This window comes from Pelophylax lessonae, assembly GCF_965119305.1.
Source record: "Pelophylax lessonae genome assembly, chromosome: 2".
NCBI lineage: Eukaryota > Metazoa > Chordata > Amphibia > Anura > Ranidae > Pelophylax > Pelophylax lessonae.
This window is the reverse complement of record NC_138769.1, coordinates 594,565,334-594,592,871: the sequence shown is the minus strand read 5'-3', so window position 1 is coordinate 594,592,871 and position 27,538 is coordinate 594,565,334. Positions and strand designations below refer to the sequence as shown.

The following is a 27,538-nucleotide window of genomic DNA, read 5'->3' as shown; positions in this document are numbered from 1 at the left end:
CAGGCCTACCTTGCGATAAGCTACTTAGGAGGTGTCTATGACAGCCTATACTCACAGGAAGTGAGCTGAATGATGCTGACAGCCATTCAAGCCAGAAGAGGACTGGTGTCGAAGTGGACTTTCTGCAGAAAATAATATCGGAGAGAGGGTGAGTGTTGCAGTGAAAGTTGCATTTTTGTTTTTAAAAACGTTAAGTAATTTATATTATAAATACTTTTAGAAACTGGAGTTCTACTTCAATGTCCCAACTCTGCCAATTTCCCCTTGAGATATCCAATCTAACTGTCAAGTGAGTCTACACTCTATCCTTACAAAGTAGTGAGTTATAATTGACAGTTGTAGAGACCAATGCAAAACTCTTAAGTTCCTGAGATTGTGTGGACTGGAGGTTTCCAACAAACTATGGGTTTAATGAATGAAAATTTTCCCATCACACTGCACCAGCAGTTCTACTAATCCTAGCTAGATCAATGACCTCAGGGTCAGGGGTGGATTTATAGCCTTAGCAGCCTATGCTGCTTCCCTCCTTACAAATTATCTATGGAGACTTAGATAGGTAATACATTCCTAGCTGTTATAATAATTACAGTAGTATTTGTCTAATTATATTTCCTTACAAGACATCCTTTATGTTTCTGCTCCTGAAACGTTTTATTTATTTATCTATGAGTGTTATCAAACATTATAATAAATACCAACTTTTAATTCACGTTTACCAGTCAAGAGAGATGATGGCTTGTGTTTTATTGATGAAATAAATATAATGGAAAAACCTATCAAAAACAATTATTTAAGTATTTAGAGCACATCGTAGATTAAAATAGGCTTGCCAGTTCTGGTTACTGGTAATTTCAATGGACTGTTCTTCTTCGAAGGTACTAATAAGACCCCAGAGATTTATACTTCTACTGCTATAAGAGGCTTTGTTCTGTCCCTGGTGCTTTTATTGAAGAGGGTTTTTGAAGTCATCCCCTCAAGCTATAAAATATGTCTTATATTACAGATAGCTCATTCTAGACATAGGAAGAGATAACTATAAAGAACTTTGGGCTTCTAATATGTTAAATCACCCTTTAGGTTTCATTCACGTTTAGCAGGTGTCTAGGCTATATTTAAGTGTACTTATTCAAAAACATTATTCTTCCATCAATAAATTAGTATAATTAGAGTAACCCTGGTTATTCAGTCTTTGCTACACATTGTACTTTGACCTTTATGTAGTCAGACATTCTATAGCTGTTTTCGATTTTTATCCTCTATTAGGCTCTGTTCTCACTTGCCCTCAGTCTGCAGGCTCGTTGTGGGTGCAGAAACCGCACCTGCACTGATACCCGCATCCGCATCTACCCGCAGCCAAATTGCACTACTCTTACGAGAAGCACAGGGCTGCCATTCATCCCCACACACGTCAGCCCACAAAGCGTTTGCATGTGGGGGAACTGTAAGGCAATCTAATGTGTTCAAATTAAATAGTAACACATTTCCTTGAAAGTCGTATAATTTCGTTTCGTATAGTCGCTATTTAACGAATTCCAAATTTTCCGAATGATTCAGGATGATTTTAACGACTGATTAGAATTCTGTGTGAAGAACAGCTGGTTGTTTAGGAGCGGCCTGGAAAGGCGGCCGCCACGTCCTTAACAACCAATGTCTCATCAGCTGTCAGCGGGCTTCCCCACTAAGAGTTGAATTGTAAACAAAAGAATACCAGCAATGAAAAATTCAGAAAAAAAAAACAGCGTGCCCCCCCCTCCCCCCAATTTAAATCAGGCCCTTCGGGTCTGGTATGGATTTTAAATTGGATGACATCGCCATTTTGGAAATGTCAGATGGCGGGAGCCTATTTTATTTTTTAATAAAGGAGTTGTCAAAACCTTGTGTTGTGTCTTTATTCACTTTTACCATTCACATGGGGGGTGGGCTGGGATCTAGGGCCTCTTTTATTAAAGGGGGTTTCCAGATTCCAATAAGCCCCTGCCTGCAGACCCCCACAACCACCACCCAGGAATACGGGGAAGATGCCCTTGTCCCCATCAGCATGGGGACAAGGTGTTTTGGGGTGGGCCATGCCATGTTGAGGGCATGTGGTCTGGTATGGTTTAGCACCCCAACACTTCATATTCCTGATATGTGCCTGCTGTATCTTGTACTTGTATGAAAAATGATCCTGTTGTCTTTGTGTTGCTTCCTTTTATGTGAATTCCCTGGTGTTCCTGCCAGTCCCTCTGCTTTTCTAATATTGACCAGACTAAGCAGTTCCTCCACCCCAAACTGACAACAGTAAGCAGTTCCTCCACCCCAAACTTGATCGTCCATGTCCTTATGGACCTTGCTTTGTGCACTAGTCCATTTGGTGAAGGGGGAATTATGACGTGGAGCTGTTTTTCAGGGGTTGGGCTTGGCCTCTTAGTTCCAGTGAAGGGAACTCTTAAGGTGTCAGCATACCAAGACATTTTGGACAGTTTCATACTCCCAACTTTGCGGGAACAGTTTGGGGTTGGCCCTACCTGTTCCAAAATGACTGCACACCAGTGCACAAAGCAAGGATGTTAGAGACCTAGCGCTCCTCCACCTTTGATTTGAGGATGCTCTACAGATGCTCAATAGGGTTTAGGTCTGGAGACATGCTTGGGTAGTCCATCACCTTTACCCTCAGCTGTTTTAGCAAGGTTTTAGCAAGGTTTAGCAATACTGCCCTGCAGCCCAGTCTCTGAAGGGAGGGGAACATGTTCTGCTTCAGTATGTCTCAGTAAATGGTGGCATGCATGTTTCCCTCAATGAACTGTAACTCCCCAGTGCCGGCAGCATGATGCAGCCCCAGACCATGACACTTCCACCACTATGCTTGACTGTAGGCAAGACACACTTTGTACTCCTCACCTGGTTGCCGCCACACACGCTTGACACCATCCGAACCAAATAAGTTTATTGTAGTTTCATCAGACCATAGGACATGGTTCCAGTAATCCTTTCTTGTGCATCATCTTTAGAAGAGGCTTCCTTCTGTGGTGACAGCCATACAGACCAATTTGATGCAGTGTGCAGCGTATGGCCTGAGCACTGGCATGCTGACCCCCCACCCCTTCAATCTCTGCAGCAATGCTGGCAGCACTTATATGTCTATTTCCCAAAGACAACCTCTGGATATGATGCTGAGCACGTGCACTCAACTTCTTTGGTCAACCATGGCGAGGCCTGCTCTGAGTGGAACCTGTCCTGTTAAACCGCTGTATGGTCTTGGCCACCGTGCTGCAGCTCAGTTTAAGGGTCTTGGCAATCTTCTTATGGCCTAGGCCATCTTTATGTAGAGCAACAATTCTTTTTTTCAGATTCTCAGAAAGTTCTTTGCCCTGAGGTGACATGTTGAACTTATAGTGACCAGAGAGTGAGAGCGATAACACCACATTTAATACACCTGCTCCCCATTCACACCTGAGACATTGTAACACTAACGAGTCACATGACACCGTAGAGGGAAAATGGCTAATTTGGCCCAATTTGGACATTTTCAATTAGGGGTGTTCTCACATTTGTTGCCAGAGGTTTGGACATTAATGGCTGTGTGTTGAGTTATTTTGAGGGGACAGCAAATGTACACAGTTATACAAGCTGTACACTCACTAATTTACATTGTAGCAAAGTGTTATTTCTTCAGTGTTGTCACATGAAAAAATATAATAAAATATTTGCAAAAATGTGAGGGGTGTACTCACTTTTGTGAGATACTATATATATATATACAGTGCATCCGGAAAGTATTCACAGCGCTTCACTTTTTCCACATTTCATTTTGTTACAGCCTTATACCAAAATGGATTAAATTCACTATTTTCCTCAAAATTCTACAAACAATACCCCATAATGACAACATTAAAAAAGTTTGTTTAAAATCTTTGCAAATATATTAACCACTTTAGCCCCGCTTACATTGAGGCTACTGCGGCAAAGTGCCGCGATCCCGTCCAGCGACGTAGACCTACGTCGCTGGACTCCGCCCCTTGTGGGCGGCGCTCGCGCACCGCCGGAGGCTCGCTCCCGCTGTGTTCATTCACAGCGGGAGTCGGGCCAGCGGAGGAGCAGCGGAGATTGCCGCTGCTCTGCCCCGATCGTCGGGGATCGAGTCTGGAGATCCGCCCGCTGTGTGTAAACACAGCGGGCGGATCTCCATAGTGACAGGGACTGACAGATCGGAGTGTTCAGCATAGCTGGACATCCGATCTGTCCTTCTGTCACACAGTCACCTCCCCCCCCACACGTCAGTAAGCACCAGGCATACATTAACCCCTCCCTCTCCAATAAAATTAACCCCTTCCCTGCCAGTGTCATTTTTACAGTAACAGTGCATATATATATAGCACTGATTACTGTAGAAATGTCACTGGTACCCCCAAAAGTGTCAAAAATGTCAGTCAAGGGTCCGATCTGTCCGCCGCAATGTCGCAGTCCCGCAAAAAAAATCGCAGATCACCGCCATTACGCGTTAAAAAAAAAACACCAAAAATGACAGAAATCTTTCCCTTAGTTAGTAAACGCAATAACTTTTGCGCAAACCAATCAAAATACGCTTATTGCGATTTTTTTTACTAAACATAGGTAGCATAAAACAAATTGGCCAAAAATTTAAAAAAAATTTGATTTTTACATTTTTTTTGGGGGGAATTTCATATAAAAAAATGTGAAAAATATTGTTATTTTTTCAAAATAAACGCTATTTTTTTGTTTATAGCGCAAAAAGTAAAAATCGCACAGGTGATCAAATACCACCAAAAGAAAGCTCTGTTTGTGGGAAAAAAAGGACGTAAATTTCGTTTGGGTACGACGTCGCACGACCGCGCAATTGTCAGTTAAAGTCGCACAGCGCCGAATCGCAAAAAGTGGCCTGGACGGAAGACAGCAAAATCCTCCGGTGGTAAAGTGGTTAAAATAAAGAAACTTGCCATTAAACTCAATGTTAAATTTATGTGCATGCTGAGTCCACTGATCATCCTTGAGATGTTTCTTCAACTTGATTAGAATCCACCTGTGGTAAATTCAGTTGATTGGACATGATTTGGAAAGGCACACACCTGTCTATAAAAGGTCTCACAGTTAACAGTGCATGTCAGAGCAAAAACCAAGCCATGAAGTCCCAGGAATTGTCTGTAGACCTCCGAGACAAGATTGTTTTGAGGCACAGATCTGGGAAATGGTACAGAAAAATGTCTGCAACATTGAAGGTCCCAATGAGCACAGTGGTTTCCATCATCCATAAATTGAATAGGTTTGGAACCACCAGGACCTTCCTAGCGCTGCTGCCCAGCCAAACTGGACAATCAGGAGAGCAGGGCCTTAGTCAGGGAGGTGACCAAGAACTCGATGGTCCCTCTGACAGAGCTCCAGCATTTGTCTGTCGGGAGAGGAGAACCTTCCTTGAAGAACAACCTTCTGTGCAGCACTCTACACTAATCAGGCCTGTATGGTAGAGTGGCCAGACAGAAGCCACTCCTCAGTAAAAGGCACATGACAGACCACCTGGAGTAAAAGGCACCTGGAGGACTCTCAGACCATGAGAAACTAAATTCTCTGGTCTGATGAAACAAAAATTGAACTCTCCAGCCTGAATGACAAGCATCATGTCTGGAGGAAACCAGACACTGCTCATCACCTGGCCAATATTATCCCATTGAACATCTCTAGTGAGATCTGAAAATGACTGTGCACTGATTTTCCTTATCCAACCTGATGGAGCTTAAGAGGTCCTGCAAAAAAGAATGGGAGAAACTGCCCAAAAATTGGTGTGCCAAGCTTGTTGCATCATACTCAAAAAGACGTGAGGCTGAAATTGGTGCCAAAGGTGCTTCAACAATGTATTGAGAAAAGGCTGTAAATACAGTGCCTTGCGAAAGTATTCGGCCCCCTTGAACTTTGCGACCTTTTGCCACATTTCAGGCTTCAAACATAAAGATATAAAACTGTAATTTTTTGTGAAGAATCAACAACAAGTGGGACACAATCATGAAGTGGAACGAAATTTATTGGATCTTTCAAACTTTGTTAACAAATAAAAAACGTAAAAATTGGGCGTGCAAAATTATTCAGCCCCTTTACTTTCAGTGCAGCAAACTCTCTCCAGAAGTTCAGTGAGGATCTCTGAATGATCCAATGTTGACCTAAATGACTAATGATGATTAATAGAATCCACCTGTGTGTAATCAAGTCTCCGTATAAATGCACCTGCACTGTGATAGTTTCAGAGGTCCGTTTAAAGCGCAGAGAGCATCAAGAAGAACAAGGAAAACACCAGGCAGGTCCGAGATACTGTTGTGGAGAAGTTTAAAGCTGGATTTGGATACAAAAAGACTTCCCAAGCTTTAAAAATCCCAAGGAGCACTGTGCAAGCGATAATATTGAAATGGAAGGAGTATCAGACCACTGCAAATCTACGAAGACCTGGCCTTCCCTCTACACTTTCAGCTCATACAAGGAGAAGACTGATCAGAGATGCAGCCAAGAGGACCGTGATCACTCTGGATGAACTGCAGAGATCTACAGCTGAGGTGGGAGACTCTGTCCATAGCACAACAATCAGTCGTATACTGCACAAATCTGGCCTTTATGGAAGAGGGGCAAGAAGAAAGCCATTTCTTAAAGATATCCATAAAAAGTGTCGTTTAAAGTTTGCCACAAGCCACCTGGGAGACACACCAAACATGTGGAAGAAGGTGCTCTGGTCAGATGAAACCAAAATCAAACTTTTTGGTAACAATGCAAAACGTTATGTTTGGCGTAAAAGCAACACAGCTCATCACCCTGAACACACCATCCCCACTGTCAAACATGGTGGTGGCAGCATCATGGTTTGGGCCTGCTTTTCTTCAGCAGGGACAGGGAAGATGGTTAAAATTGATGGGAAGATGGATTGAGCCAAATACAGGACCATTCTGGAAGAAAACCTGATGGAGTCTGCAAAAGACCTGAGACTGGGACGGAGATTTGTCTTCCAACAAGACAATGATCCAAAACATAAAGCAAAATCTACAATGGAATGGTTCACAAATAAACATATCCAGGTGTTAGAATGGCCAAGTCAAAGTCCAGACCTGAATCCAATCAAGAATCTGTGAAAAGAACTGAAAACTGCTGTTCACAAACGCTCTCCATCCAACCTCACTGAGCTCGAGCTGTTTTGCAAGGAGGAATGGGCAAAAATTTCAGTCTCTCGATGTGCAAAACTGATAGAGACATACCCCAAGCGACTTACAGCTGTAATCGCAGCAAAAGGTGGCACTACAAAGTATTAACTTAAGGGGGCTGAATAATTTTGCACGCCTAATTTTTCAGTTTTTAATTTAACAAAGTTTGAAATATCCAATAAATTTTGTTCCACTTCATGATTGTGTCCCACTTGTTGTTGATTCTTCACAAAAAATTACAGTTTTATATCTTTATGTTTGAAGCCTAAAAATGTGCCAAAAGGTCGCAAAGTTCAAGGGGGCCGAATACTTTCGCAAGGCACTGTACTTATGTACATAGATTTTTTTTCCTTTTTTATTTTAAAAAAATTTGCAAAGATTTCAAACAAACTTCTTTCACATTGTCATTATGGGGTATTGTCTGTAGAATTTTGAGGAAAATAATGAACTTAATCCATTTTGCAATAAGGATGTAACATAAAAAATTCACTGCATGTGTGTGTGTGTGTATATGTGTATATATATATATATATATATATATATATACACATACATACATTATCTCACAAAAATAAGTACACCCCTCGCATTTTTGTAAATGCTTTATTATATCTTTTCATGTAACAAAACTGAAGTAATGACACTTTGCTACAATGTAAAGTGGTGAGTGTACAGCTTGTATAACAGTGTAAATTTGCTGTCTTCTCAAAATAACTCAACACACAGCCATTAATGTAAAACCGCTGGCAACAAAAGTGAGTACACCCCTAAGTGAAAATGTCCAAATTTGGCCCAATTAGCCATTTTCCCTCCACGGTGTCATGTGACTCGTTAGTGTTACAAGGTCTCAGATGTGAATGGGAAGCAGTTGTGCTAAAATTGGTGTTATCGCTCTCACTCTCTCATACTGGTCACTGGAAGTTCAACATGGCACCCCATGGCAAAGAACTCTCTGAGGATCTGAAAAAAAGAATTGTTGCTCTACATAAAGAGGGTCTAGGCTATAAGAGGATTGCCAAGACCCTGAAACTGAGCTGCAGCATGGTGGCCAAGACCATACAGTGATTTAACAGGACAGGTTCAACTTAGAACAGGCCTTGCATGGTCGACCAAAGGAGTTGAGTGCACGTGCTCAGTATCATATCCAGAGGTTGTCTTTGGGAAATAGACATATGAGTGCTGCCAGCATTGCTTCAGAGATTGAAGGGGTGGGGGGTCAGCCTGCTAGTGCTCAGAGCATATGCTGCACACTGCATCAAATTGGTCTGCATGGCTGTAATCCCAGAAGCCTCTTCTAAAGATGATGCACAAGAAAGCCTGCAAACAGTTTGCTGAAGACAAGCAGACTAAGGACATGAATTACTGGAATCATGTTCTGTGGTCTGATGAGACCAAGATAAACTTATTTGGTTGGTTCAGAGGGCATCAAGCGTGTGTGGCGGCAACCAGGTGGGGAGTACAAAGACAAGTGTCTTGCCTACAGTCAAACATGGTGGTGGGAGTGTCATGGTCTGGGGCGACATGAGTGCTGCCAGCACTTGGGAGCTACAGCTCATTGAGAGAACCATGAATGCCAACATGTACTGGGACATACTGAAGCAGAGCATGATTCCCTCCCTTCGGAGACTGGGCCGCAGGGCAGTATTCCAATATGATAATGACCCCAAACACACCTCTAAGATGACCACTACCTTGCTAAAGAAGCTGAGGGAAATGGTGATGGACTTGCCAAGCATGTCTTCAGACCTAAACCCTATTGAGAATCTGTGGGGCATCCTCAAATGGAAGGCGGACCAATGCAAGGTCTCTAACATCCACCAGCTGCGTGATGTCATCATGGAGGAGTGGAAGCAGGGCCGGTGCTACCACTAGGCGAACTAGGCAGCTGCCTAGGGCTCACTGCCACCTAGGGTGCAGCCATGGCCCCTGGTTTCCCTATGTTTCCCTGTGCAAACCTCTACGGCTTGTACCCGCATATTGTTAATGTGATTTGTTCCTGTTGAAGCCGTGCCCCGATCTGACAGCAGAATCCCTCCCCCAGCCCTTGATCTCCCTCTCCAAGCAGCGCCCTCTGCATGTTTCCGGCTGTGCCCTGTGTGCCGGGGCCCAGGTATTCCATGCCCGTAACCATACTGGTGGTGAGGAGGACGGCTCTGGCTGAAAGGTGGCTCCAGAGGGATATGACAGGGCAGAGATTATAACTACGGTGTGAAGGATGTGGAGTGTGACCAGGGCAGCAGGGTTCTTCTGAACTCCAACCGGGCCGGGAATGGTTTGTTCTTGCTGGGGACAGGTGAATCAGCCCGGAGTGCTGGAGCAGGAAGTGGGGAACCTGCAGGGCAGCCGGCGGGGGAAGCAGGGAGCTCGGATGAGCTTGTTGGGGAAGCTGCTGTCTTATAATAGCAGTCAGAGCTGTCGGAGGAACGTCCAGTACAAGAGGCTCCAAAACTATCTCTACAATGTGCTTGGGGCTTGGCTTTTGTCTATCACATCATTGTGTCCAGAACACAGCACAGCAAGAGTTCCTACTTCTCATCTCAGCCCCCACGTTATTCCTAGGCTGTATCACGTAGCTGCTCTTGCCTAGGGTGCAAAATAGTCTAGCACCAAGTTTTTCAGTGTATGTGTGGCATAAAAAATCCCATACCATTGGGGGATCTTCCTTTCTCTACTTATCGGGATGATGGCCACCCACACTGGGCATTGAGTAATAGGTCCTACCAATTCCAATAGTCTAGCACCGGCCCTGAGTGGAAGAGGACTCCAGTGGCAACTTGTGAACTCCATGCTCAAGAGCGTTAAGGCAGTGCTGGAAAATAATGGTGGCCACACACAATATTGACACTGTTGGCCCAATTTGGACATTTTAACTTGGGGGTGTACTCAATTTTGTTGCCAGCGGTTTAGACATTAATGGCTGTGTGTTGAGTTATTTTGAGGGGAAAGTAAATTGACACTGTTATACAAGCTGTACACTCACTACTTTACATTTTTCTTTTTTAGCAAAGTGTAATTTCTTCAGGGTTGTTACATGAAAAGATTTAATAAAATATTTACAAAAATGTGAGGGGTGTACTCACTTTTGTGAGATACTGTATATATAGTAGATGAGGGGTTTACTATGGAAGGACAAATACTTCACAGGTGTTAGTCCTCATTCACATGGCCAAAGAAAAATGCACAAACAACCATTTTATATGTATTATTTGTATCTGAATGCAGCTGCATAAACATGCACTGCATTCAAATCTGTAACCAAAAATCTGCATCAGAGGACATATGTATACACCTATACCATTGAGAAAAAGAACATGACAATTTTTACGCATTAAAAAACAGATCTGTTTACTGATCATTTGCACAAGAACTTTTGTACCTTGCCTAATGATCAGTAAAATTACAGCCATATGAACGTAGCCTTATTTTGTAAAGATGAGAGAGCTGCAAGCCTGCATCCCAGGAAAAAGCTGTTAAACTGGGCTGCCCAAAAGATGTTCATGTCTTGGCCTCTCTCCTAGCTGGTGAGCCATGTACTTGTAGTACTACAAACTTGTATTCAAATGCCTGTTTGTTCTGTAAATTCCTATGCTAAAGAACAGGTTGTGTTTGCTGACAAATAAAGCATACTTTGTAGAAGTGTGTTACAAGTGCCTGTTTTCCTCTTGGAGGATGTAGGCAGGACTCACAGAAGTTCTTGACTTCCTGGTATACCCCAGCCAAAAAAATGGTTTGAAAACTCTGAGTTTTAGCATCCCCATGATGACCCCAACATAAGCTAAGGCAGTTCCCACTGGAGTGTACACCTTTTATAAAAGCCATGGACCAAGTATTGAGACCCCATAAGGAATTCCCAGGAGGCTTACTTAGATAACATCATCATTATAAGCTGGATCTAAAAGAGGTCCATATAGTTCTAAATGTCCTATGGAAGAAGAGGTTTATGGTGAAAAGCATGATTGGTCTGAAAGAGGTACATTATTTGGGGCACAGGAGAGGCATCATCAAATTCTAGCTGAATTAACATCCTGATATGGTCTAGTCTCCTCACAAACCCCCCCCCCCCAAAAAAAAAACCTGGTACATTCCTTTCTCTGCTTTGTGAGACATTATAGATCTAGTCCCCAACTTTGGTGAGCAGAGGTTTAAAAAGGGGAAGATGGAGGAGGACAGCAGAGTGGTGGGACCAGGAGTGGAATACACTTCCCAAACTCAAACAAAGTATTGCAGCTGTATTTACATATACACAGGAGACAGGAACCAAGAACCCTATTAACCCTTTTAAAGTCTATGGGATCATAACTTAAAAAATCAAGTTCCCATTTTTAAGACTTAGGCCCCTTTCACACGGGCTTTCCGATCAGGTCCGCCTGTCTGTTTTGTCAGGCGAATCTAATTGGATGCTCGATGCACCTCTATGGGGCAGCGGATGTCAGCGATGACATGTCCGCTGACACCCACTGCTATCCGATCCGATCCTGTCCGTGAATTCCAGATGGATGGAAACCCTATTTTCCATCTGTCTGGAGGATTGGATCGGATGAAAATGGACAGGCTGTCTGTTTTGATCTGATCTCCCGTGGAGGAGAGCGGGGATCAGACAGGTCTGTCTCTGCAAAGTAAGCGGAGACAAACTTGTCATCCGCCTGCTCAGCGGGGATCGATCCGCCGATCCCCGCTGAGCAAAATGTAGTTCGCCTGGCAGAAAGCCCATCGGAAAGGAGCCATTATTGGCCATAAAAAGGGTATGGGAGCCCAGGGATAGCCATGGGGGGACATATATCAATGCAAAAAAAACTTTTAAAAAAATATAATTTTTAAATGAGCAGTGACTTTAATAATGCCTAAAGTGAAACAATAGAAATGAAAAATTCCTTTAAATATAGTGCTGGTGGATCCCCTTAGTCTGCCTGTAAAGTGGCACATCTGTACCTTGTATAGAACCTGCTGCAGCAAAACTGACATATCTAAAGAAACAAAAAAATGACATTTAAATTATTTTCCATGCAAGCTTTCTTTATTTTGTAAACAACAGCTTGGGGAGCCAGCCTGTATGATGAGGCCACAATTTAGTGCACTCAGACCAATATTAGAGATTTTTTGGATAAATTCTGGTGTCTCTTTGGCAAACTTTGGATAGAAATAACAACATTTTGCACCATTTGCAAACCTTATGTGAAGAAGCCAAATTACAGTACACTCAGATCCAACACTCAGACCCATGGGGGAACATGACTGCCAATTTTTGTTGTTGTTTTGTAATTGTTGTTTAACAGTGTTATCCCCTCTCTGGGATAACATCAGAATCAATTAATGCCTGTGCATCCTCAAGAAACAAGCGGCTGACGCTGTGTTCAAATAATTCAGCTGACTCCTCCGTGCATGATGCTGGGGCTTTGGCAGGGGTAGCTGTGGACAAGGAGGCAGAATTGGGCGCTTTGGCAACTGTAGGGGACTGCAAACTAGTGTCAACTTGGGTGATAGTGGATGAGGAGGATGAGGATGATTTAGTAAGCCAGTCCACCACCTCCTCTGCATGCTGTGGCTGGATAGCACAGCCAAAATCTGTAAAGAGACAAATGTGCCCTGCCTGAGGACGGACCACGTCCACCTTTGCTTGTGGACGCAGATGCTGCTGGCCCCCTCATAGTGGCATGGGAACATTTGCCTCTCCTTGTTGGCCTGCCAGACATGATGGGGGGCCTTATTACACAATTTTGATAGATAGTAGGAAATGGGTGATTGGATGCACTTTATTGAATAAAATGTGGTGTTTGGTGCACTATAAATTAAGAACTCCTGCTGATACAATTTGAAAAACTATAAAAAAAGAAAAAAATATTATCAAAAAAAAGTTCACCAGCATCGCAGTAAGACAAACTGCGGCTGACAATTTAAAAAAGGGGGGCAAGGGAACAAAAAAAAAAAAAAGAGGAGTGCTTGGCGAACACCCGAATGGGTGCTGGTTTTGGGGCCGAACCAATGCTCGGCCCGAACAGCTCGCCCATTCCTGTACCCCAATGCTATCTTGGAAAAGTCCATGGTGGTGATATTATTCTTTAAAAATTGCTCTTTCTAAGTACAATTCTTTTAATTCAAAAACTTTATTTGTTTATAACCAACTAACCTAATGCTTATTCTATATTATCCTATATTACAAGGAAAACAAAATGCTCTTTCACTTCCTGTATTCCTCTGATATAATAGCGGGTGTATATATATATATATATATATATATATATATATATATATATATATATATATATATATATATATATTTACTGTATATAATAGTTTTCATGTTTTTGTCCACTTGAAATATTTATGTTTTCTGGAAAAAAAGTTGGTCTATGCAAACTTCAATACAGCTTACATATCCAGAGGCTGCAGTGGAGGATCTTGAGTCAAACTAGTTTAACCTCCACTTCAGCAAAAATGATTAGAATACAGGCTTTTGGTTGCATGACTTTCATGCTATAGCTATAGATTGCTAACAAAGCGTTAGGTTAATATTTGTTTATAGTGCCCCTTTAAATACAAGTTAACATAAAATAAAATCGCTTTAAATAAAACAACGTATAATAATAATACGGAAATCATATCTATCAATTAAAATGCTTTAAAAACTGTTCAAAAAGACAGAAAAGTAGGACATTATTAAAACAACAAATTCAAAGTGTATGTAATTATTTAGTAGGTTTATCAATAATCACTGCAGAAATAAATTCACAGCTAATCTATTGAATCGGATAATTGTTTGACAGATTTCTTTCACAATACCACATAAAATAAACTCTTTAAATTTCATAAAAATATTGTGGTGGCAATTTAGGATGCAAAAAATGCTCACAGCTGAAAAACAATTACAACATGTTCCAATCTCCTACAAGAATTTCTGATTACACTGGCAGAACAATAATAGTTATATTAAATTTCTTGGCAATAATTTGTACCTAAAACCCTTTTTTTGCTGCTTGATGAAGTCTTATTGTTGTAAAATACTATTGACTTAATTAATGTATTATTATGTTGGAGTAAGTCATTGTGTGACATTTGTAATGAGTGAAACTGACTTGATTTTGGAGCTGAAAACTATTTTTTGCTTGCAGGAATAATAATAATGTGGCATTAGACCGACCATGTGGCAGTGCAAATATGATTTTTCTTTTAATTGGAGATTAACTCTAGCAGTTATAGTTTGACTGTATATCACTCCATGAAAATATCTGGCTATTAAAACGGAACTCCAGGCAGATATGTAATTAAATCATCTAGTACAATTGTATTTTCCTCTTAAAATACTTAAAGTTTATCTAAGGCTAAAACTTTTTCTTTTTGGTAAATGTATGGACTGGTTAAAATCTCTGTCAGGTTTTGACTTCTGTCTGTTATCGACTTGGGGAGAGCCAACCTCTCTATCTGTCTTGACGACCACTATCAATTTTGAGTTTTCATCAGAACAGGAGTAGAGAGGAAATAATTATTCTGCTGACAACTTTCTTAGAGGAAATTTCCCCAACTATGAAGAAAGTTTATCTTATTTACTGTTCTGTCTTATTTACTGTTCTGTCACACAGTATTTACTTAGTTGGACTTTTTTTGGTTCCAGGCATTAATAACTCATTTTTTTCATATAAACATATATTTATTGATACATTTTAAAATCCTTTCAAACTAAAACAGACTCCATGGTATCCAAACATATTTGATAAAACTCAAACCTATATAATAAGGGGTTTGAATAATATCCCTAGTAACATACTTCCTACTATGTATTAAATATGTAGTAGGAGGCTAGCTACCAGAGATATTCTAGAGACCTTTCTATATAGGTCTGCATTTTAGTGAATATATTATCTATATTTTCGGTACCGTGGAGGCTCTTTTAAGTTGCAAGGATTTATAAAGTATTAATATATACTGTATGTATATTTACTATATATATATACAGACCAAAAGTTTAGACACACCTTCTCATTCAAAGAGTTTTCTTTATTTATTTTCATGACTATTTCTGTAGAGTCACACTTCGAGGTAGTCACCTGAAATGGTTTTCACTTCACAGGTGTGCCCTGTCAGGTTTAATAAGTGTGATTTCTTGCCTTATAAATGGGGTTGGGACCATCAGTTGTGTTGTGCAGAAGTCAGGTGGATACACAGCTGATAGTCCTACTGAATAGACTGTTAGAATTTGTATTATGGCAAGAAAAAAGCAGCTAAGTACAGGAAAACGAGTGGCCATCATTACTTTAACCAATTTACCACCGGAGGATTTTGCTGTCTTACGTCCAGGCCACTTTTTGCGATTCGGCACTGTGCGACTTTAACTGACAATTGTGCGGTCATGCAACGCCGTACCCAAACAAAATTTACGTCCTTTTTTTCCCCACAAACAGAGCTTTCTTTTGGTGGTATTTCATTTTTTGCGATATTAATAAAAAAAGCGACAATTTTGAAAAAATAACAATATTTTTCTACTTTTGACAGTAAAAAATTTCCAATATATTCAATTTTTGGCATATATTTAGGCCAAAATGTATTTAGCTACATGTCTTTGACAAAAAAATGAGCTTATTTTTAACCGCTTTAAGACCGGAAGATTTTACCCCATTCCTGACCAGGGCATATTTTGCGATTCAGCACTGCGTTACTTTAACGGACAATTGCGCGGCCGTGAGATGCTGTACCCAAATTATATTTATGTCCTTTTTTTCCCCTCAAATAGAGCTTTCTTTTGGTGGTATTTGATCACCTGTGCGTTTTTTTTTGCGCTATAAACAAAAAAAAGCGACAATTTTGAAAAAATAACAATATTTTTCACATTTTTTTATATGAAATCCCCCCCCCCCCCAAAAAAAAAGTAAAAATTTAAATTTTTTAACATTTTAGGCCAATTTGTCTTCTGCTACATATTTTTGGTAAAAAAAAATTGCAATTGCAATAAGCGTATTTTGATTGGTTTGCGCAAAAGTTATCGCAGCTACTAACTACGGGAAATTTATGTAATTTTTATTGTTTTTTTTTTTCTAGTAATGGCGGCGATCTGGCGGTGATCTGCGATTTTTTTTGCGGGACTGCGACATTGCGGCGGACAGATCGGACCCTTGACTGACATTTTTGACATTTTTGGGGGTACCAGTGACATTACTACAGTAATCAGTGCTATACATATGCACTGTTACTGTAAAAATTACACTGGCAGGAAAGGGGTTAACTTTTATTGGTGATCAAGGGGTTAATGTATGCCTGGTGCTTACTAACATTTGCGGGGGGAAGGGACTATGTGACACAGGCACAGATCGCAGGTTCAGCTATGCTGAATCCTGTAATCTGACCCTGCCTGTCACTTAGGAGATCCGCCCGCTTTGTTTACACAAGCGGGCGGATCTCCACACTCGATCCCCGACGATCGGGGAAGAGCGGCGGTGATCACCGCCGCTCCTCCCCTGGCATGAATCCCGCTGTAACTGAATACAGCGGGAGCGCGCCACCCACAAGAGAAGGAGTCCAGCGACGTAGGTCTACGCCGCTGGACGATAACAAGCCACTTTGCCGCAGTAGTACCCATGTGAGCGGTCGGCAAGTGGTTAAGAAATGAAGGTCAGCCAGTCCGAAAAATTGGGAAAACTTTGAAAGTGTCCCCAAGTGCAGTCACAAAAACCATCAAGCGCTACAAAGAAACTGGCTCACATGCGGATGGCCCCAGGAAAGGAAGACCAAGAGTCACCTTTGCTGCGGAGAATAAGTTCATCCTAGTCACCAGCCTCAGAAATCGCAGGTTAACAGCAGCTCCGATTAGAGACCAGGTCAATGGCACATGGAGTTCTAGCAGCAGACACATCTCTAGAACAACTGTTAAGAGGAGACTGTGTGAATCAGGCCTTCATTGTAGAATATCTGCAAGGAAACCACTGCTAAAGAAAGGCAACAAGCAGAAGAGACTTGTTTGGGCTAAAGAACACAAGGAATGGATATTAGACCAGTGGAAATCTGTGCTTTGGTCTGATGAGTCCAAATTTGAGATCTTTGGTTCCAACCACCGTGTCTTTGTGCGACGCAGAAAAGGTGAACGGATGGACTCTACATGCCTGGTTCCCACCGTGAAGCAAAGAGGAGGAGGTGTGATGGTGTGGGGGTGCTTTGCTGGTGACACTGTTGGGGATTTATTCAAAATTGAAGGCATACTGAACCAGCATGGCTACCACAGCATCTTGCAGTGGCATGCTATTCCATCTGGTTTGCGTTTAGTTGGACCATCATTTATTTTTTAACAGGACAATGACCCCAAACACACCTCCAGGCTGTGTAAGGGCTATTTGACCAAGAAGGAGAGTGATGGGGTGCTGCTCCAGATGACCTGGCCTCCACAGTCACCGGACCTGAACCCAATCAAGATGGTTTGGGGTGAGCTGGACCGCAGAGTGAAGGCAAAAGGGCCAACAAGTGCTAAGCATCTCTGGGAACTCCTTCAAGACTGTTGGAAGACCATTTCAGGTGACTACCTCTTGAAGTGTGACTCTACAATTTTCATAGTCATGAAAATAAAGAAAACTCTTTGAATGAGAAGATGTGTCCAAACTTTTGGTCTGTACTATATATATATATATATATATATATATATATATATATATATATATATATATATATATATATACATATATAAATAAAATGTGTCCTACAAAGTAAATATTATGTGCCTTTGGTATCATAAGGGATTTGAAACCCATAATAACCCACCGATCCACTTTGCATATACTGTTGTATCAGGAAATGAAGAGTTATCTCCCCAGTAGGACACAGAAGGCAAAAAACTGACATTGGTTTACTACTGCATACTCTATACAAAAAAATCAAACTAGCATAATTACTTAAATTTGCCACTGTCACCAACTAGGGGCTCCTTCACTTTGCAACATTGTCGCTCAAAAATTACAAAAATGCCTGCTGCGGAGACCTTCTGATCCTACCAAGGATCCAGGGTAAACAGGGACTCTAGGCTGCTTCCCTATGAGAGATTGTGCACACAGAATGTGAGTCAGAGAGGGGAATTTTTTACCATCTACAGCTGTTGTTTGACTCCACTGATAAATTATCTTATATGTGGGCATGGGACTTGGCATCTAAAAAGGATTCGGGCCATTGGCATATCTGTTTTCACTTAGCATACAAGGGTATATTGAATATTTATTTGGTAGAAGTGAATATGAGGTTTATGACCAGATGGTATATGGTTCCTTTTTGTCTTTCGAAGCTATATCCAACCTTCTCACCATGATGATTTTGAGGCTGTCATTCTTATTGTACCATGTATCAAGTTTGGTGGCAATGTTCTAAAATATGGGGCTTCTGGAATAAAGTTTTTGCCTTGGTAGGAAACGTTTCGGGCGCACCAGTACCTCAGCTACCACGTATCGCATTACTGAATATAACATGGGAGAAGCTTTTTCATTCCATGCAAAAATTGATCTTCGTTGTTCTATTGGAGGCTAAGCTCACCATAGTTGGGTCTTGAAATTAGCCTACAGTATCAATCTCTGTTTAGGCACAAAGGGGGAGATTTACTAAGACTGAGCATGCAAAATCTGGCAGAGCTCTGCGTAGAAACCAATCAGCTTCCAGGTTTTATCGTTAACGCTTAATTGAACAAGCTAAAGTTAGAAGCTGATTGGCTACCATGCACACCTGCACCAGATTTGGCACTCTCCAGTATTAGTAAATGTCCCCCATGTTGTTTTGGATTATGCTCAATAAAAACCTGGCAAGCATAATTAATGACACTACCAAATAGTTTGAGACAGTCTGGAGCCCATGGGCCAGCAATGTACATATCGATATTTAGTGACCATAGCTGCCTTTTGTGGGGGTCCACCTGTTAAGAAAGACTTGCTCCCCACCCTCTGGGTTTACCACACCTTTCCTTTTTTTTTGTTTTTTTTTTTCTTCTGCCTATTACTCTCTTCCACCTTCTTATTTGCCTTGTTCTATTTTCCTCTTTCTTTACTTATTGGACGTTGCATATAACCCGCACCCTGTACAACTCATGGAGCTATAATTTGATGTTATTATGTGATTTCTGCAGCTAACCCTTTGGAGGAATATTTATAGCTGGATTCAAATTCAGTCCTGCATTGGGTTGACCTCCGGTATTGTGGAACCTTGATTACATTGACTTTTCCAACATCTGTGTTGTTCTGCTCCCCTTATTTCTGGACATACAATCACAGGGCCAGAAAGTAAGGTACATTTTCCAACAGGGCCAGAACATTAAAAACCTGACAGAAGTATCTGCTCCCCAAAATCTATCCAAAACAAAAATAATGTCTGGATTTGGGTTTTACCTGTCACAAAGAAAGTTATATCACTGCAGAAAAAAAAATCAAACACTCAAATGTTGATAAAAAGGCTTTTACTTTCTAAGTGACTTAGCCTGAACAAATACAGTATGCAGAACTACAATTCGGACTTTCCTGAGTTTACTGGTTCTATGTTTATTGTGGGTTAGTGACTAAGAAAGGATACTAGCATTTTTCAGTACAATGTTAGCAGTGGAAGCATCCATATTTCCTTCATCTATATTTAGTGTGCTTTCCACTAAAAATCTACTTAACACAATTTAAATGTATATCTTTAAAATATGTAATAGACTGTAGGACAAAGATGTTTTACACTACAAATAAAGAGCGTACATATTTTAGACAAATAGAGGACAGTAACTGACAGCAATACACTAAACTTCTTCTTTTCTCTTATCTGATCATTTTATACAGATGGCATCAGGAAGCCTACTACATCTTGGGGAGGAAACAGACAAACTAAAAGCCAAGAACCGAGAATCAGTTTTACTGCTGCTTCATTTGGTAAGTGTCATGCTGCTTGCTTGCACCCCATTGGCAGGAATTGCACTTAATCTGTAATAGCATCCTGTGCAAAGATGTTCGATATACAGCTGTCACAGTAACTGGCCACTCCAGGAGTGTATTTCCCTCTTTTCCACCACTGAGAAAAGGATTATGTGATTTTAGTTTAACTTCTAAAGTTCACAATACGAAACGATATCTCAATCATAGTAGGATTAGCGGAAACAAATGCGGGATAAAGATGTTTTGCTCATCTGACAAATTTTTCCAAATAAAAGAAAACTAGGAAGCTTTTGTTTAATACCATGCCTTCAGAAATGTTATTTTACTAATAAATTGATTCAATTTGCTTTACTGTACTTTCTGTGCTGGTAATACAGATTTATAAAATAAACACCATATTACATAATGTTACATACAAATCTTACTGCTTAATGAACTAAGGCCACCGGGCCAGTGTGGTAAAAGGATTCCCACAGAGAAGGAGTCTGGCTTGTTTTATTTAATTTGCTGTAGAAGAAATTTGGAAATCTTTGCTTTTAGTGTGCTAACAGTGCAACCCCCTTTCATGTGACTAAAATTCACAGGGTTCCCTTCAGGGGTGTATCATGAAATCAGTGGGCCCCTGTGCAAGATCAATAGTGAGCCCTAGCAGTTTATAAAATAAAACTGCAGTGCGCTTTGCACGCCATGGCAACAAGTGGATGTGGTTTAAATTGTACTAAAAATTGGGTATGGTATAAAGGGGGTGTGGTAAACAGAGTCTGAGATGACTTACGTGTGCAGAATGTGGTAATGTTAAATGGTACAGGGCCGAGTGTATGGTGGTGGTTAATATGTGCAGGATGAGGTCAGTAGGACAGTAGTTCAGTAATGTAATCTAATAATGTCAGTAGTTCTTTATTTGTATTATTATTTTTATTATTTTTTACAATTTTATTTTTTAACTATTTTTTTAACAATGTAATTTTTTACATTATTAAAAAAAGGGCAGTGGACAGTGTCAGTAGGAGCAGTAAGTAGAGCAGTGGAGGATGTCAGTAGTTTTTTATTTTATTTATTTTTAATTTGTTTTTACAATTTTATTTTCTAATATTTTTTTTACAATTTATGTTAGTTTGCTTTGCTTTTGTTTACTTTTTGTTGAGAGGGGGGGGGGCAGTGGACAATGTCAGCAGGGCAGTGGGCAGTGTAAGTAGTTTTTTGTTTGTTTTATTTTATTTTCTATTATTCTTTTACAGTTTTATTTTTTAATATATTGTATTTATTTAGACATTTTTTCACAGTGATTCTGGGGGTGCAGTGAACGGTGTCAGTAGGGCAGTGAAGAGTGTCAGTAGAGCAGTGGATGGTGTCAGTCAATTTCTATATTTATTTATTTATTTATTTATTTTTTTTTTTTTTTACAAATGTATTTTTTTTTATTTTTTACAATTGAACTTTTTCTGGGGGGGGGGGATGGTTTGAGGCAGTGGATGGTGTCAGTAGTTTTTTTATGTTTATTTTATTTACAATTGTATTTTTTTTATTATTCTTTACAATTTATTTTTTTATATCTTTTTTTCACAATGCTTTTTTTTGTGGTGTGTGGGGGACGAGTGTACAGTGTCAGTAGTTTTTCTATTTTTTTTTTGCAATTTCATTTTTTAATATTTATTACAATTCTTTTTTTTTATCAACCCTGGGGCTTAAAACAGACCCCCAACATCTCCCCTTTGAGACAGAGAAAGGGAATGAGGACAGAGATTCCCAAGTCTCTTCCTCTGCAGCCTCAGCTGCACTGAAATTGAATAAACAGGAACACATTTTACAATGCTTTAGTTATGAATCGGTACTGATCTCTGCTCATCATAAAAGAAAGGGGCAAGTAAATGACATATTTACCGCCTCCTTCCTCCGCACTCCATCCTGAAAGATACCCCGCATCAGCCAGCAGGAAAGGAGAGGAGAGAAGCCAGGAGCACTGTGGGGGAACGAGGGGGGGGGCAGATGAGAACACAGGGGGGCCAAGGAGCACACAGGGGGTCCAAGAAAGGAAGATAAATCTAATGGATAGTCGGGGGTTCCTGTGTGGCAGTGGGGTTAGTTACAAGCATCGACCTTCCTGTATGGCTTTCCTTGAAGCAGCTGAAAGCTGCGGGAGGGAGAAGAGGAAAAGCGGCATTCAGCTGCTTCAAGGAAAGCCAGATAGGGAGATCGCTGCTTGTATTTGCCCCCACCACTGAACTGATCACCCCCGAGTGTCAAATGTAACCTGCTGCAGGAGGTACCAAACAGGGATGGGCCCCCTACTGGCCTTAGTCTGCCTGGCACCTGACACATGTCTCATCCATGGGTGCACAGTGCACAGTGGGCCCCCTCTCCCACACCTGTCACCCATGGATGATACGCCACTGGTTCCCCTTCTCATTTGTTCTCCTCTTTCGAGTTAAAATAGCTGCATTATTCGATATTCTGAACTCTATATTAATAGGACCCTTTAGGACAGATCCTCATTGTCTATTTTACCTATTTATGCCTCTTGCTTACTGGTGCTCTGTCGTGGCCTAAACATATTACAACTTAAACAAATGCTTAGTAGATATTTATTACTACCTGATTCCAGTAAGTGAAAATGTAGGGCAACTCCAAACATCAGCAACTAAAGTCAATGGAGAAGATTTACTAAAGGCAAATAAACTGTTCACTTTGCAAGGGAAGTTGCTCTGTTCGGGGAAATTTGCCCCAGAGCTTTGAAAGTGAATTGAAGCTCTGCTGATTTCCATGATCCATTCATGTGCATTCAGAAATGCATTTTTTTTCCTTGCATGTGATTGGGCATGCTTTGCAAAGTAAAATTTTGCTCTGGGGCAAATTCACTTGCTTACTTTCTTAAAGAGCCACTGTCAACTTACCTATGCAGATCAAGGTGACAGTGTCCCTGAAAAGGGCATCCACTGACCCCCATATGCTCACCTGATATGTGCTCCCTCGAGCTCCTTGCTTCTCTGCAGCTGGTGCGGAGATCGGCTGTGTCAAACGCTTGGCGGGGAATGGTGACATCATTCCCACAGTCATGCAACAGTGCTCGGGTCCATTGATTGGATGCTGTCCCCAAACACCATTGAAGGGTAGCAAATCACTTGTTCCTCTGTACCCAGAAATGCCAGGTATTCTTACTGGCTGTGGAGGAGCAAAGAGCTGTGAGAGAGTGAAAATAACTAATATGGGGATTGGGGGCCTTTCCTGTGACGCTGTCAGCTTGCCCTGCATGGGCAAGATGACAGTGTATTTTTAAGATATAACTTGAAGGACAGCATGACATTAACAAAAAATATAAATCATACAGAGTGGACCAGGTCATAAAAATAATTAATGATATCCACATCCCCATTTACATACCTATACAACCCAACACACAATATTGAGATACTGACAAACTTGCAATTCAATTTTTTTTCCTTTTATTTTAAAATGAATACAAGATGTATGTTTGCTACCTATACATAACTCAATGGGCTTCATTTATGAAACTGTGTTTTCCTTTTTAAAAATTGAGGTGAAATAGCTCATAAGTGTTTTTCAAAAAAAATTTTGGCATTTCGCAAAAAACACAACTAAAATAAGGCATGCGGGATTTCATCGGAATATGCTGTATTTATCTCATGAAACCAAGCGTTAGTTGATGTTCGCATGCATTCAGTTAGGTATATATTTACCTAATTGGCATATATTAATTTGGCATTTACCAATTTAGCATGTATAAAAAAGGGGATTCACTCCAGAGATAAAACAATAATTCTCCCTCTCTACAAGACTCTGGTTCGGCCGTATCTGGAGTATGCCATCCAGTTCTGGGCACCGGTCCTCAGGAGGGATGTGCTGGAACTGGAGAGAGTCCAGAGAAGGGCAACAAAGCTAATAAAGGGACTGAAGGACTTCAGCTATGAGGAAAGACTACAAGCATTAAACTTATTCTCTCTGGAGAAGAGACGCTTGAGAGGGGATATGATATCAATGTACAAATACCATACTGGTGACCCTATAGGGAACAAACTATTCAGTAAAAGGGAATACAAAAGGACTCACGGCCATTTGCTAAAATTAGAAGAGAAGTGGTATAACCTTAAACTGCGTAAAGGGTTCTATACCGTCAGAGCGGTAAGGATGTGGAATTCTCTTCCACAAGCAGTGGTATCAGCGAGGAGCATCGATAGTTTCAAAAAACTATTAGATGGGCACCCAAAAAACCACAACATACAGGGGTATTCAAAGTACTATTGACATAAACACTTATAGACACACTCTCATCATAGGCTGAACTGGATGGTCTGGTGTCTTTTTTCAGCCTCACTAACTATGTAACTATATATATATATATATATATATATATATATATATATATATATATATATATATATATATACAAAATATCATTCTAAATGTCAAATATTGAAAGAAATTAGTATTGAAAATCATATATATATATATATATATATATATAAATATAAATGGTCTTCTTCTACAACGTTGTCTTTTTTATTGGTGGAAGAAAGGTATTTATGTCTATGTGTGGGATTTTTTTTATTACTCTTATCTTACACCATTTCACATTTAGAAAGAAAATGGTATCTAACTAAAGGAAAAACTGCTTTTTTGTTTTGGATAGGGTGGCGAGGTATTAGAACACCTATTAGGTTCTGTGCCCCCATTAGGGAGATCCATCTTCTCTATTTGTCGGGTTTACCATTATCATTGAAAGTGAAATGAAAAGAAAATCCCAAGTGTGGGGTTGTCCCCAGAAAAGTAACAGAGGCAACATCTTCCAATGGGGACACAGATGTAAAAAAAAAATAAAAAATAAATTCAGACAGGGGTTCTAATTCTCCCTTACTTTATCCAAAATTTAAAAAAACAACATGTTGCCTATAGATACACTTTCAAGCGGCCTTTTTCAAATTTTTCAACACAGAGGAACCCTTGAACTATTTTTCCAGGCTTAGGGAACCTCAGCTAAAAATGACTATATATATATATGTATATGTATATATATATATATATATATATATAACTCATGATACATTAGTGTGATGGTCAGTGGGAAGAATGCTCCTTACACTTGCAGTCATTGGGAAGAATGTCCCCTTTATAGATGGCTAAAAAGATCAATGATGTCAGTGGGAAGATATCTCTAAAAAGAATTGTGAAAAAGTAAAGTATCCCCACTACATGTAACAAGAGATTAGATCAGGGCTCAAAATTTAAAGTCCTGAGCTACTAGCCAGGCCTTAAGGGTTACTCGCCACCAGTTGCCCCACCCAACTCCTACCCTGCCCCGCCCCTAATTCCGCCCCTAAACACGCCCTCATAAATTATCTCATAAAATTACACTGTTAAATGTTTTTGCATTAATGCAGAAGTTACAAAAATAAATATTAATAACAACGTTTTCAGTGGCCATCAGTGCAGCCTAATCAGTGCCCATCAAGGGTCTGGAACCCCCAAATCACCCTCCTAGTACCCCCCCCCCAAATTTCACCTCCTAGAACAAATCCTACCCGTCAAAGCCTCCCATCAAAATTTTACCCCTAGCACAAAAAAAACCCATTATTCCTACTGGCACAACCCCCCCCAAATACCCCTTTTTAACAGCCCCAAGACTTCCTGTTCTGGCACAAATCCATCCCCCCACCCCATTCCAATAATCTCTATAAGGACGATCCCCAAATCCCCACTCCTGGCACAAATCCTCACCCCCCCCAGCACGAATCACTCCTCCTAGCACCCTCCCCCCCAATTCCCCTGCTAGAAGAAATCTTATATTGTCACCTCTCAAATTCCCCATCCCAGCACAACCCCCCCCCCCCACATCTTCTCCCCACCCCTCCTAGTAAAATACTTTTTGGGGGATTGTCCCGGGGGGGGGGGGTTGGAATAAGAGAATATGAAGCATGAGGGGTGGGGAGAAGATGATCACTTCTAGGTGGGATCAATATGGGAGGGGGGGTTGTGCTAAGAGGGGGGGGGACTGTGCTGAGATGGGGGGGTTGTGCTAGGAGGGGGGATTGTGCTGAGATGGGGGGGTTGTGCTAGGAGGGGGGGATTGTGCTGAGATGGGGGGGTTGTGCTAGGAGGGGGAGGGACTGTGCTGAGATGGGGGGTTGTGCTAGGAGGGGGGGGGATTGTGCTGAGATGGGGGGGTTGTGCTAGGAGGGGGGGGACTGTGCTGAGATAAGGGGGTTTTGCTAGGAGGGGGGATTGTGCTGAGATGGGGGGTTGTGCTAGGAGGGGGGGATTGTGCCGAGATGGGGGGGTTGTGCTAGGAGGGGGGGATTGTGCTGAGATGGGGGGATTGTGCTAGGAGGGGGGGATTGTGCTGAGATGGGGGAGTTGTGCTAGGAGGGAGGGGGGGGGGGGATTATGCTGAGATGGGAATTTGGGAGGTGACAGGATAAGATTTGTACCCCAGTGTAGTTCTCCCTTTCCTCCAGCATGCAGACCTCAGATACAGCGTGCCACATCGCTCTGTGATCCTCCTCTTCATATGTCAGAGCGGAGGAGGAGCGGAGGAGAAGCCTATTCCTATTCCTAAAGCTTTGCACGGACAGCTGGCGGGAGAGATGCGGCTGCAGAAGCAGAAGGGGGAGAAGATTGTGGCTCAGGAATGACACTGGATGTCAGATCGGGACTATACAGAGTTTGTTACCCGCCCCCTTTCCACATTGCTTGCTTTGACTCAGAGGACAGGGGATAACAAACTCTGTATAGTCCGGATCTGACATCCAGTGTCATTCCTGAGCCGCAATCTTCTTCCCCTTCTGCAGCCGCATCTCTCCTGCCAGCTGTCCATGCAAAGCTTTAGGAATTAATTGTCTTCTCCTCCGCTCCACCTCCACTCTGACTCTTTAAGGGGAGAAGAAGTCCCGATCTGATGTCTGCTATACTGACAGGAGTGTGAAGCCCGGCGAGAAGAGAGAGAGCACATCCCGCTCTCTCCTGTCACTAGTCACAGAAACACTCCTGGCAGCGCCCCCTCCACCTCCCATGACACAGACGCCCAGGGCAGCGGTAATCTTTGTAAAGTGAAGCTTTACCTCACTCTAGAGCAACTTGCAAGTTTGTTTGCTCCTAAAGTAGAACTATAGGCAACAACTAACTCAATTTTTTTTGCCATCTGTGTCGCCAAGATAATAATAAACATGACAAATAGAGAGGGTGGATCTCCCTATTGGGGCCACAGACAGCAATAAAAACTGACAGGTGTTCCAATCCATCTCCACTCTATCCAAAACTGAAAAAAAGGTTTTGCTAATGAATAAGAAAAGTAAACATTACAACACTAAATATAATACGTTTTGTAAAGCAGACCAATCTACAGGTATCTCAGGATGTCTTTTGATCAGAGTGTGTTTGTTAGAGGTAGGAAGAGACCCTTTTGGGGACAACCCAAAATTTGGGATTTTATTTTCATTTTACTTTCAATGACAAAGGACAATTAGAGAGGGCGAATCTCCCTAACAGGGATGCAGACAG

General features: G+C 41.3%; 1 protein-coding gene across 1 annotated transcript in view; it reads left to right on the top strand.

Annotated features, from left to right (window-relative positions):
- NCKAP1L (NCK associated protein 1 like) overlaps positions 1 to 27,538 on the top strand; it is a 341,915-nt gene that overhangs the window by 269,501 nt on the left and 44,876 nt on the right. The window contains exon 30 of the mRNA XM_082245566.1: positions 19,937 to 20,026. Within this exon, the coding sequence (XP_082101692.1) occupies positions 19,937 to 20,026 (90 nt within the window). The remainder of the gene's footprint in view (positions 1 to 19,936; positions 20,027 to 27,538) is intronic.